Source organism: Globicephala melas, chromosome 15 (assembly GCF_963455315.2).
Source record: "Globicephala melas chromosome 15, mGloMel1.2, whole genome shotgun sequence".
Taxonomy (NCBI): Eukaryota; Metazoa; Chordata; class Mammalia; order Artiodactyla; family Delphinidae; genus Globicephala; species Globicephala melas.
Window position 1 is genome coordinate 6,301,294 of NC_083328.1, and position 13,860 is coordinate 6,315,153.

The window sequence follows — 13,860 nt, forward strand, 5'->3', positions numbered from 1 at the left end:
TGTGTGTGTGTGTGTGCGCGCGTGTGTGTGTGTGTTGGGGGGGGGGGCACGACAGAAGTCATCCAGAAGAGGAAGTGGTTATTCCTATTGTTTAGGGAAGTCTCTAAAACAATGTGCTTTCTGAGCTGGGATTTGAAGGATGAGTAGGTGCCTTATGGGGAAACCAGGATATCTAGGCAGAGGAAACTGCATGGTAAAGATTAGTAGACCTAGCATGTCTGAAGGATTTCAAGTTTTGGAGTTCAGGCAGTTACAGAGAAAAGGGCAGTTTAGAGGATATTTGTGGCTAGTGGTTTTATTTGAGTTTCTGTAACCTTTGAAATTACTGATAACACTGATTGAGTTGTTACTGAATGGCCACAGAATATGAAGTCAAGGGAGGTCAAACTGGACTGTCCGTGATGCCAACTATCAAGGCAGGGAGGGCTCATGCAGGTGGAGCACAGGTAGCCCTTCTATTGGCTGCAGCTCCAGCTCCACCACCTTCCCAGGACATAAACATTTCAGCCTCAGTGAATCATCCCTGGATGTGAAAGGAAGCAGGCAGGCAAAGAGTAACACACGCAGCTGAGAAGAAACTCAGAGGAGAGAATCACCGAGGAGAGTGGCCATGGACCTGATCCTGAGCTTTTCTGTGGAAACCTGGGTTCTCCTGGCTACCAGCCTGGTACTCCTCTATCTGTGAGTATCTGTGATTCTGATTTCCTCTGTAACCTTGGACTTGGGGTGCTCATCAGGTCCCACTTTCCCTTTACTGTTTTGAGGATCAGTTAGTGGAGGGAAAGTTGCTTAAGCTGTGGGTGCTACAAACACCAAAGGGGTTATTATCGATCTTAACCCAGTTCTGTTGAACGAGTAACCAACAAACACCCTCTCTACCACCACCCCGCCAAGTTTTTATCTTCTGTAGCTAGGAGGGTTTAGTGACGTTATTTGCTCCTGGGGATGATTGACTACCAGTTTCCATGGACCCGGACTAATCAACCAGAATCCACCAGGGGAAGATTTAAAACAACTGGTCCCTGCGCAGTGGGGTGCTGTCCCCTTCCCAAGCTCTGGGGATCCTGGAGGCATGAAGTAACTTGGGATTTGTCTCATGATCTTCACCTTCTGGGTTCAGTATCTGCTGCAAGAGCCGTGTAGAAGGATTGGCCCCTGTGTCACTCAGGGGGTTCCTGCTTCCTTCCCTCCCTCCCCAGATGTCATTTACACAGGGCACCTTGTCACCCAGGGGCTGGAAATTGATCGCCCTTCACTTCATATCAGCTCTTCCCCCTTTCCTGTGTCCCTCCTATGGCATCCTCTTCCAAGGCTCAATTCCCCCACCCTGTACTATGCAGAGCTATCTACCCCCAAATGAGAAATCTTTAGAGGAGAGGACACTTGGCAGAAATCTTGAAATTATATTCATTTCTTTCAGCTTTTCCTCTCGTCTCTGAGAGCTTTAGCATCAGCATAGAAATCTGAGAGTTCATGTAACACGTTGAAAGTTCAGAAAGGGAAATTGATTTGCCCTGGTTGTGAAGGCGAAGGAAGGAACTGGGGTTGGAATAGCCCAAGTCACTCCCATTTTGGAAGTTGGTGCTCACACCTGCACCAACTTTTCTGGAGGAAGGATCTAAACACCCAGCTGGGCTTGGCCAAAGTGCCTCTGCTGCCTCTTCAAGCACAGTTTCTTTCAGGCAATTTTTGGGTTTATTTTATCACATAAGATTTGATGGATTTGTACAGAATATTTGGAACCTGTAAGACCTTAAAAACTAAGCTTCAAAGAAGAAAAAAGTCTTAATCAAACATTCTGCAACATTTTATGGTTATTCATTCTGTGTTGCACAATGCCTCTTTTGCTGTCTTCAGGGAGGTACCTGAAGTTTGCAAGGCCCACTTTTAGCTAAAAGGGCTTGCAGAGCATGTTGAAGCATTTCTACATAGCACACTTTTCAGCCATACCTTTCTAATTTGCCCCCACAGAGTTAGTTTTGGCGGCCTAGCAACTTCATCACTAAAACCATTGCCAGCAACCTCTTCCCCTCAACCTCTCTTTTCCTCCGCTCTGTCAATTCTCAGAAACACCAGACTGAGAAGACCTGCAAGATTTCAAACCCCCCATTTGTGGGATTCCACACAGAGCACATTAAGATGAGTTTCACGTACACCAGCTGTAGGAAGCACCAGCCTTAATGGCTTTTTGAGGTAGTTGGCGCACAGAGGCAGTAAACAAACTAATCTGTGATTGAGGATCTTGAAAAAAACGAGTGTGCCTGGTACTGTGTTTAGCAGGTGAGTATCACAGGTTGGAGGACCAGATACCATTTGAGAAAGAACGGTCTGGAAATGGATCCTCTAGTCATTGGTTCACTTATACAGTTATATTGAGGGAACATATGGTCAGTCACCCTTCTCTGTAGGGCAAATCAAGCAAATTGCCTGACAACAGAGACTTGAGTGTAGCTGAAAGGTGCTCACATTTCTATGGTGCCAATGGAAGCCTTGAACACAGTTTGTATTTTACAGAAATTAGGACACTGTTATTCTCTAAGGCTTGATTATGAAGTTGGACTTAAGAAGAATTAAATCCTAAAATGGGGTCAGGATACAGAGGGAAAGAAAAGCATAAAAATCTCCATGCAAATTGTAAGAACAATGTCACAGTAGGCTCTCAATAACTGTTGTTTTGCAGACGAAGTTAAGCAAAATCTCATTATTGGAACAGAAAAAGAAATTTTCCCTTTCTACCTAGAATAAGAATCTCCAAATCATCTAAGAGTCAAGTTACCAAATAAATATGAGTGAATTCCCTGGAAGAATTGCAGCCTGAACCTCTCAGGACCACTCCAATTAGAAACATTTATAAAGTATTCACTCTAAGATTGGAACTGTGAAGACTTCAGCTGCCTTTAGCTAATCGTCATTACCTTTAATGGGTCTCGTATTGGTGGTGGGCAAGGAGATGATGAGTGAATGTAATGATTGCTTTTGGAGCTGCTGGTATTTTTTATTGCCTACATGCTATCTCCTTAGGTTGACTGTTCCAGTTCTGAGTCAGTGACTGGCCAGCTCCAGCACCACTATTCCACAATTCCTGTGACCTGGTTTCCTCTTTCACTTTACAGATATGGGACTTATTCACATGGACGTTTTAAGAAGCTGGGGATTCCTGGGCCGAGACCTCTGCCTTATTTTGGAAATATTCTGTCCTACCGAAAGGTGTGTGTTGTTTGAGCTCCAGCTTTGCTTCTTATGGTGGCAAATCTCAGCTGAATAATATAGTAAAACTGCCCCTCCTCAGGAGGAAGTTCTGAGGTTTCACACTTTCCAGAAATATCATGGACCCCACCCAGCACATGGCCAATTTTACAACACACCTCTATTTTTAGCTGTTAGGAGCCTCAGGTTTTGCGGCCTCAGACGGCCCAGCTCTCTAGCTGATTCAGCACAGAACTTGATTTTCCATCTGGTGAGTATTGTGAAGAGGATTTTCTTTCTGCCACCTGGATTCCCGTGGAAGATTCCCAGGAAGGCACCATCCCCTTAGTATTAGGAGAAAAGCATGAAGAGGGTGCCTGGTCGTGGCTTATTAAGCTGCCTACACTACAGTCAGGCTTTCCTACTGGTAGCATAAGCTCTGGGTAGCATTTTTTTCTTCCTCCTGGATTGCTTGGTAACTTCAGTTTCTAACGCAGCCTGAGTATTCAATGTCGGGTAATTTGCACCTACTTGAATTATCTCAAGAATTGCTAATGCCTGCAGTTATTTCTGTGGCTCTACTCCATTTTTGCTATAACCCTGACATCTTCTGTGTTTCGAGGGGTGGAGCAAGAGCTTTTTGCTTTACTTCTGTGCCTCCAGAGAAAGCACCTTATGGATGCATCTGAGCAGTGAGTAGGTGTAACGGAGACAAGATGGTGGTTGTCTAGTTACTTCAGGTATTTAACCACTAAATAAGTTGTGGGGTTTAAAAAAAAAAAAAAGGCAGAATCGGGCTTCCCTGGTGGCGCAGTGGTTGAGAGTCCGCCTGCCGTTGCAGGGGACACGGGTTCGTGCCCCGGTCCGGGAAGATCCCACATGCCGCGGAGCGGTTAGGCCCGTGAGCCATGGCCGCTAAGCCTGCGCATCCAGAGCCTGTGCTCCGCAACGGGAGAGGCCACAGCAGTGAGAGGCCCGCGTACCGCAAAAAAAAAAAAAAAAAAAGGCAGAATCACATATACAAAATCACTAGAAAGGATATGATTTGACAAAATTATTAAAAATTGGACTGAACTCAGTAGAATGTACGAGGTGGCATATGGACTATGAATTCTGGCTGAGCCTTGATATTAATCCAGCTCTGATGCCTTGCCCAGGGCCTGGCCCCTGAAATGAAGGTCATGAGCTACGTCCATGTGTCCAGGGGGCAGAGCCTTGTGTGTAGGCTGCTCTCTGGCTCAGATTTCCTTTCCTGCAGACATAAGCCTTGTTTCTCAGATCCTGATTCTCCCAACTGAGGTCTTCATTGTCTCATTACTGCCTGTGAACTTCATGAACTGTTTTCTCTCTGAAAAAGCAATAATTTATTTTCCACCTTTCCCGGATGAACTCCTTAGTAGATGCACTCCAAGACCCATGTTTCTGAGACCTTCATTTTCATAGGTAAACCATCAAATATCACAGCAGAAACTTAGTAACAGGAAGTTTGTTTTCCTTTAAGCAACAGAGGGAAAATTCAGGGCAAGTGTTTTAATTGGTGTTGTTGTTTGTAGTTGTGGTAACTCCCCATCTTTTCTGTGTTGAGCTGGAAAACTAGAAGGTGATCTACTTTGTCATTCATTCACTCATTTATTTTCTCACTCAACACAGACCCCTTAGACTTACTTAAATCTGCTGGACTAAAAAGGTCGCTGGTGTCTTTAACTTCCTAATTCTTCTAGAAATCTAGAGAGGGCTCATGAGATAAATGAAAAGGCTGCTTAACAAGGAGATGAAAGTGTGTACAGGCCGATCTAACTTACCCTTCACTTCAGTTTTCTCACGAAAGACAAGGAGGTACTTAGTATTCACAGGCAAAGGTAAACATTTAGTATCTGTAATAGAGAAAATGCAAGAGTGATTTAAAATTCTCTGTTCCAATATCTCCTTTTTCCCCTTCATTTCCCCTAAGAAGTCTCTGAATATGAACTTCCTTCCACCTGCCAGTGGAAAATAGTAAGCCTGATTTCATGGGTTTCAAGGTACTTTTGTCCCCAAAAGAGGTAGTGTTCAATACATTTAGTTTAATAATCTAATTTTGTTTCTCTTGCAGGGTCTTTGGGAGTTTGACAATGGATGTTTTAAAAAGTATGGAAAAATATGGGGGTGAGTATTCTGGAAAGTTCCATCGGATAGACTTGTTATGATGTGGCGCCCCCTGTGGTATGGAAGACAATCTCAGTCCAGAGCTTCTTGGGATGAAGTCTATTGTAAAGCTTTGGAGTCTTGTTCTTTCTACCAGGGATCCCAGGTGTCAGCCAGGTGTCCAGGTCTACAGTCTGAATTAGGCCTGGAGATTTGCAGGTCATCACTTTTCTCCAGACTTTGAGGCCCAGGGACTCCTAACATCGCTTTCTGTCCAGTGTCACTCTTCCCCCCTTCTCCATTTTTCTTTCCTTAGGTTGCATTTAATTGCATAAAATGCATTATTCCAGAACATTCTAATATGTGCCCATAAATGCATTTTTTGACCCTTTTCCACATGATTCACTTAATTAAAAGCCAAGAATCCTTTATTTAAGTTCTGCGTTTAATATGTCCTTTTGGAAAAAGAGCTGGGGGTTACAGGTAAAGAAAATAGGAAACAATTTCTGCTCAGCTTTTTACATTCTCTACAAGTATGGAGGTTTTTTTGTTATTGTTTTTAATTTTCAGCCAAGACTTTCCAATGTAATTGTATTCAGTTATTGTTTTATCTACTATTTTTCTCTGACTTTGAAGAGATGTGGGATACATCTAACCCAGAGTGTGTCATGTGGGCTCACAGACTTTAGGAGTTTTGTAGGTTTGATGAGAGCAGGAGGAGAGGTGTAATGTAGTGACTGTTTGCCAAAAGGAAATAGGAGAAGGCTCTGCCTCTCTGTACCTCTTCATCTTCTCTGATCAAGTCCTCGGAAACCATAGGGCCCTGCTGAGTTGCCATGGCCCCAAAAGTCAATGTGATTGAGTGGACAGAGCACATAGCCGTGGATCACTACTGGACCAGCTCCAACTGCCCCTCCAACATTTAATACTTGTGAGCTCTGGATAGAGTCACTTTTTCATGGTGGATCCCAGTTCTCTCATTAGAAAATGGTTCTCATGCTTGGGTGTAAATGAGAACCACCTGGGAGAACTTGTTATAAATACAGAACTTTGACCCCACCCATCAGCATACCAAATCAATATGATCTGGGATAGGGCCAAAAATCTGAATTTTAACTGGTAATACAAGAAATACTAAGGCTGGAGTGACATCTGAATATAAAGTGTCACCCCAAACCACGATCTCTTCTCCACCCAGGTGTTTTTGAAAAAACATGATGGGAAGAAGGGAATCATCCAAGTAATATGGTCAATCAGATGGAAGAGCAGATTAAGTACCTCTTCAATCCCTTCCGTCACTGCTTCAACACTAAATGCACATGACACCCACTTAAACCCTCTGAGTTTTAGAATTTTTTTGGGGGGGGAAATAATGCACTGGTTCTCATCCATTTTTATATGTGATCACAAAACCATCTGAAATTCCTGTGTAAAGTCAGAGGAATAATAGGTAACATGCAGAAAACCTTCCATTGTGTTCTAGCCATCGCAAATGATTGATAGAGGAAACAAAATGCCGGAAGACAGTGTGATTAACTTAGAGTCAACCTCATGCCAGTGGCCCATTCCCATGAACGGGCATCCTGACAGTCAGGAGATCAGGCCAAATTGGGATGTCTCACATCCGAGGAGTCGACTTTATGTGGTTAGGTGGGTCAAACGTAGGCCTGCCCTGCTGCTAATGGCTGTCACCTACACGGAGCCTGAGGCCCACTTGGGACCCATGTCGAAGAATAAATATAAGTAATGAAAAGAACATATTTTAAAAATGAATTAAAAAAGAATCATATAGATGAAGAAAAAAAAAATGAATTATACATGCTCCTCTGAATTTCTTTATTCTCTTTGTCCTTTTGTTTCAAATTTTTCTAACCTTGATGCTACCAAGGATATCTCCTTATTAGTTAATATAATATTTCCTTTTAAAAATTATGAACTAGAAAGCAAATTTTAGAAAATAGAGCAGAGAAAATCTTTCATAATCCCACTCTCACTTGTGGAGTATTCCAAATCTTCTTCCATTTGCAGACACATTTTACATATTTATGATCAATGTGTCTATAAGTTTCATAGGCCTTTTTCATGCTTTTGATATATCTTCAAAAATGAGTGGGTGGACTCTCCTTAATTAATTAGTTTTTTCATTCTTAGACAATTTACTTGCCTTCAATTATTTACTAAGCTAACTTCCTTTTTGATAATGAAATATTTTAAACCTATAAAAGTTATGGAGAATGGCATAGGAAATAACCCATGTAAACAACACCTAGACTTAACAAATGTTCTAATGTTATTTTTAACCATGATCTCTAGGAGTAAGGATTATGTAATGTCAGGATGAGAATCTGGACTTAAGCTGTGAGTCCAGCTGCAGAAACCAGATCATTAAATTTAATCACATCTCTTTTCCCTACACAGGTGTTATGAAGGTCAACAGCCTCTGTTGGTTGTCACAGATCCAGACATAATCAAAACAGTGCTAGTGAAAGAATGTTATTCTGTCTTCACAAACCGGAGGGTAAGCATCCATTTCTAAGTTTAAATATTATTTATTTATTAAATATTTATTCTGTAATAATTATAAATTCACAGGATATTGTCAAAAGAGAAAAATACAGGAAGGTGCTGTGAAGGAAACCCTTCATCCTGTTTCCCCAAAAGGTTAATATCTTGCATAATTATAGTACAGTATCAAAGTAGGAAATTGACATTGATACTATCCACATAGCTTATTCAGATTTTATCAGTTTTATGTGCATTCATTTGCTGTGAGTGTGTGTGTGTTACTCTATGAAAATTTATCATAGATGTAGATTTGTGTAACTACCACCACAATCAATGTATAGAAATATTACTTCCCCATCAATCTCCCTCTAACCATTCTTTTATAGTCACAGTGAGTAGCTTGTCTTTTCCTCTTATCAGGGTCTTAGTAGAGCAATTCTTTTTGTATTTTTATAGTTTATTATTTTATCCATACTAAAACACTTCATGAAATCACTTACTGTTTCTTTTTAACATCTTTATTGGAGTATAATTGCTTTACAATGGTGTGTTAGTTTCTGCTTTATAACAAAGTGAATCAGTTATACATATACATATGTCCCCATATCTCTTCCCTCTTACATCTCCCTCCCTCCCACTCTTCCTATCCCACCCCTCTATGTGCTCACAAAGCACCGAGCTGATCTCCCTGTGCTATGTGGCTGCTTCCCACTAGCTATCTATTTTACGTTTGGTAGTGTATATATGTCCATGCCACTCTCTCACTTTGTCCCAGCTTACCCTTGCCCCTCCCTGTATCCTCAAGTCCATTCTGTAGTAAGTCTGCATCTTTATTCCCATCTTGCCCCTAGGTTCTTCATGAACATTTTTTTTTTTTAGATTCCATATATATGTGTTAGCATACAGTATTTGTTTTTCTCTTTCTGACTTATTCACTCTGTATGACAGTCTCTAGGTCCATCCACCTCACTACAAATAACTCAGTTTTGTTCCTTTTTATGGCTGAGTAATATTCCATTGTATATATGTGCCACATCTTCTTTATCCATTCATCTGTTGATGGACGGTTCGGTTGCTTCCATGTCCTGGCTATTGTAAAAAGAGCTGCAATGAACATTTTGATACATGACTCTTTTTGAATTATGGTTTTCTCAGGGTATATGCCCATTAGTGGGATTGCTGGGTTGTATGGGAGTTCTATTTTTAGTTTTTTAAGGAACCTCCATACTGTTCTCCATAGTGGCTGTATCAATTTACATTCCCACCAACACTGCAAGAAAGTTCCCTTTTTTCCATACCCTCTCCAGCATTTATTGTTTGTAGATTTTTTGATGATGGCCATTCTGACTGGTGTGAGATGATATCTCATTGTAGTTTTGATTTGCATTTCTCTAATGATTAACGATGTTGAGCATTCTTTCATGTGTTTGTTGGTAATCTGTATATCTTCTTTGGAGAAATGTCTATTTAGGTCTTCTGCCCATTTTTGGATTGGGTTGTTTGTTTTTTTAATGTTGAGCTGCATGAGCTGCTTGTAAATTTTGGAGATTAATCCTTTGTCAGTTGCTTCATTGGCAAATATTTTCTCCCATTCTGAGGGTTGTCTTTTCATCTTGTTTATGGTTTCCTTTGCTGTGCAAAAGCTTTGAAGTTTCATTAGGTCCCATTTGTTTATTTTTGTTTTTATTTCCATTTCTCTAGGAAGTGGGTCAAAAAGGATCTTGCTGTGATTGATGTCATAGAGTGTTCTGCCCATGTTTTCCTCTAAGAGTTTGATGGTGTCTGGCCTTACATTTAGATCTTTAATCCATTTTGAGTTTATTTTTGTGTATGGTGTTCGGGAGTGTTCTGATTTCATTCTTTTGCATGTAGCTGTCCAGTTTTCCCAGCACCACTTATTGAAGAGACTGTCTTTCCTCCATTGTATATCCTTGCCTCCTTTGTCATAGGTTAGTTGACCATAGGTGCATGGGTTTATCTCTGGGCTTTCTATCTTGTTCCATTGGTCTATGTTTCTGTTTTTGTGCCAGTACCATATTGTCTTGATTACTGTAGCTTTTGTAGTATAGTCTGAAGTCAGGGAGTCTGATTCTTCCAGCTCCGTTTTTTTCCCCTCAAGACTCTTTTGGCTATTCGGGGTCTTTTGTGTCTCCATACAAATTAAGATTATTTTGTTCTAGTTCCATTAAAAATGCCATTGATAATTTGATAGGGATTGCATTGAATAGATTGCTTTGGGTAGTATAGTCATTTTCACAATATTGATTCTTCCAATCCAAGAACATGGTATATCTCTCCATCTGTTGGTATCATCTTTAATATCTTTCATCAGTGTCTTACAGTTTTCTACATACAGGTCTTTTGTCTCCCTAGGTGGGTTTATTCCTAGGTATTTTATTCTTTTTGTAGCAATGGTAAATGGGAGTGTTTCCTTAATTTCTCTTTCAGATTTTTCATCATTAGTGTATAGGAATGCAGGAGATTTCTGTGCATTAATTTTGTATCCTGCAACTTTACCAAATTCATTGATTAGCTCTAGTAGTTTTCTGGTGGCATCTTTGGTATAGTATCATGTCATCTATGTATAGTATCATGTCATCTGCAAATAGTGACAGTTTTACTTCTTCTTTTCCAATTTGTATTCCTCTTATATCTTTTTCTTCTCTGATTGCCGTGGCTAGGACTTCCAAAACTATGTTGAATAATAGTGGTGAGAGTGGACATCCTTGTCTTGTTCCTGATCTTAGAGGAAATGCTTTCAGTTTTTCACCATTGAGAATGATGTTTGCTGTGGGTTTGTCATATATGGCCTTTGTTATGTTGAGGTAGGTTCCCTCTATGCCAACTTTCTGGAGAGTTTTTATCATAAATCGGTATTGAATTTTGTCAAAAGCTTTTTCTGCATCTATTGAGATGATCATATGGTTTTTATCCTTCAATTTGTTAATATGGTGTATCACATTGATTGATTTGCATATACTGAAGAATCCTTGCATCCCTTGAATAAACCCCACTTGATCATGGTGTATGATCCTTTTACTATGTTGTTGGATTCTGTTTGCTAGTATTTTGTGGAGGATTTTTGCATCGATATTCATCAGTGATATTGGTCTGTAATTTTCTTTTTTTGTAGTATCTTTGTTTGGTTTTGGTATGCGGGTGATGGTGGACTCATAGAATGAGTTTGGGAGCATTCCTTCCTCTGCAATTTTTTGTAAGAGTTTGAGAAGGATGGGTGTTAGCTCTTCTCTAAATGTTTGATAGAATTCACCTAAGAAACCATCTGGTCCTGGACTTTTGTTTGTTGGAAGGTTTTTTTGTTTGTTTGTTTGTTTTTTTGTGGTACGTGGGCCTCTCACTGTTGTGGCCTCTCCTGTTGCGGAGCGCAGGCTCCAGACACGCAGGCTCAGAGGCCATGGCTCACGGGCCCAGCCGCTCCGCGGCATGTGGGATCCTCCCAGACCGGGCCACGAACCCGTGTCCCCTGCATCGGCAGGCAGACTCTCAACCACTGCGCCACCAGGGAAGCCCTGTTAGAAGATTTTTAATCACAGTTTCAATTTCATTACTTGTGATTGGTCTGTTCATATTTTCTATTTCTTCCTGGTTCAGTCTTGGAAGGTTATACCTTTCTAAGAATTTGTCCATTTCTTCCAGGTTGTCCATTTTATTGGCACAGAGTTGCTTGTAGTAATCTCTTAGGATGCTTTGTATTTCTGTGGTGTCTGTTGTAACTTCTCCTTTTTCATTTCTAATTTTATTGATTTGAGTCCTCTCCCTCTTTTTCTTGATGAGTCTGGCTAATGCTTTATCAATTTTGTTTATCTTCTCAAAGAACCAGCTTTTAGTTTTATTGATCTTTGCTATTGTTTTCTTTGTTTCTATTTCATTTATTTCTGCTCTGATCTTTATGATTTCTTTCCTTTTGCTAACGTTGGGTTTTATTTGTTCTTCTTTCTCTAGTTCCTTTAGGTGTAAGATTAGATTGTTTATTTGAGATTTTTCTTCTTTCTTGAGGTAGGCTTGTATGGCTATAAACTTTGCTCTTAGAGCTGCTTTTGCTGCATCCCATAGGTTTTGGATCATCGTATTTTCATTGTCATTTATCTCTGGTATTTTCTGATTTCCTCTTTGATTTCTTCAGTGATCTCTTGGTTATTTAGTAATGTATTGTTTAGCCTCCATGTGTTTGGGATTTTTACGGTTTTTTCCCTGTGATTGATTTCTAATCTCATAGCGCTGTGGTCAGAAAAGGTACTTGATATGATTTCAATTTTCTTAAATTTACTGAGGCTTGATTTCTGACCCAAGATGTGATCTATCCTAGGGAATGTTCCATGCACACTTGTGAAGAAAGTGTAATCTGCTGTTTTTGGATGGAATGTCCTGTAAATATCAATTAAATCTATCGGGTCTGTTGTGTTATTTAAATCTTGTGTTTCCTTATTAATTTTCTGTTTGGATGATCTGTCCATTGGTGTAAGTGAGGTGTTAAAGTCCCCCACTGTTATTGTGTTACTGTCGATTTCCTCTTTTATAGCTCTTAGCAGTTGCCTTATGTATTGAGGTGCTCCTATGTTGGGTGCATATATATTTATAATTGTTATATCTTCTTCTTGGATTGATCCCTTGATCATTATGTAGTGTCTTTCCTTGTCTCTTGTAACATTCTTTATTTTAAAGTCTATTTTATCTGATATGAGTATTGCTACTCCAGCTTTCTTTTGATTTCCATTTGCATGGAATATCTTTTTCCACCCCTCACTTTCAGTCTGTATGTGTCCCTAGGTCTGAAGGGTCTCTTGTAGACAGCATATATATGGGTCTTGTTTGTGTATCCATTCAGCAAGCCTGTGTCTTTTGGTTGGAGCATTTAATCCATTCATGTTTAAGGTAATTATTGATATGTATGTTCCTATGAGCATTTTCTTAATTGTTATGGGTTTGTTTTTGTAGGTCCTTTTCTTCTCTTGTGTTTCCCACTTAGAGAAGTTCCTGTAGCATCTGTTGCAGAGCTGGTTTGGTGGTGCTGAATTTTCTTAGCTTTTGCTTGTCTGTAAAGCTTTTGATTTCTCCATTGAATCTGAATGAGATCTTTGCTGGGTAGAGTAATCTTGGTTGTAGGTTCTTCCCTTTCATCACTAAGTATATCATGCCACTCCCTTCTGGCTTATAGAGTTTCTGCTGAGAAATCAGCTGTTAACCTTATGGGAGTTCCCTTGTATGTTATTTGTCATTTTTCCCTTGCTGCTTTCAATAATTTTTCTTTGTCTTTAATTTTTGCCAATTTGATTACTATGTGTCTCAGCATGTTTCTCCTTGGGTTTATCCTGTATGAGACTCTCTGCATTTCCTGGACTTGGGTGGCTGTTTCCTTTCCCATATTAGGGAAGTTTTTGACTTATAATCTCTTTAAATAGTTTCTTAGGCCCTTTCTCTCTCTCTTCTCCTTCTGGGACCCCTATAATGCGAATGTTGTTGTGTTTAATGTTGTCCCAGAGGTCTCTTAGGCTGTCTTCATTTCTTTTCATTCTTTTTTCTTTATTCTGTTCCGCAGCAGTGAATTCCACCATTCTGCCTTCCAGACCACTTATCTGTTCTTCTGCCTCAGTTATTCTGCTATTGATTCCTTCTAGTGTAGTTTTCATTTCAGTTATTTTATTGTTCATCTCTGTTTGTTTGTTCTTTAATTCTTCTAGGTCTTTGTTAAACATTTCTTGCATCTTCTCGATCTTTACCTCCATTTTTTTCCCGAGGTCCTGGATCATCTTCACTATCATTATTCTGAATTCTTTTTCTGGAAGGTTGCCTATCTCCACTTCTTTTAGTTGTTTTTCTGGGGTTTTATCTTGTTCCTTCATCTGGTACATAGCCCTCTGCCTTTTCATCTTGTCTATCTTTCTGTGAATGTAGTTTTTTTTCCACAGGCTGCAGGATTGTAGTTCTTCTTGCTTCTGCTTTCTGCCCTCTCCAGATAGCTATTTCTTTGGAGCTTCAAGAATAGGCTCCCAGATCTGGTCAATCACCTTGGGACAGTACCAATAA

At 40.1% G+C, this 13,860-nt stretch overlaps 1 protein-coding gene across 2 annotated transcripts in view; it reads left to right on the plus strand.

The window, feature by feature from the left end:
* Positions 1 to 542: 542 nt before the first annotated feature.
* Positions 543 to 13,860, plus strand: part of LOC115850558 (cytochrome P450 3A28-like) — a 42,943-nt gene continuing 29,625 nt past the window's right edge. For both annotated transcript variants that reach the window (XM_060284820.1, XM_060284821.1), the window contains exons 1-4: positions 543 to 681; positions 3,114 to 3,207; positions 5,279 to 5,331; positions 7,729 to 7,828. In XM_060284820.1, the coding sequence (XP_060140803.1) occupies positions 611 to 681; positions 3,114 to 3,207; positions 5,279 to 5,331; positions 7,729 to 7,828 (318 nt within the window). In that variant the 5' untranslated portion in view covers positions 543 to 610. The remainder of the gene's footprint in view (positions 682 to 3,113; positions 3,208 to 5,278; positions 5,332 to 7,728; positions 7,829 to 13,860) is intronic.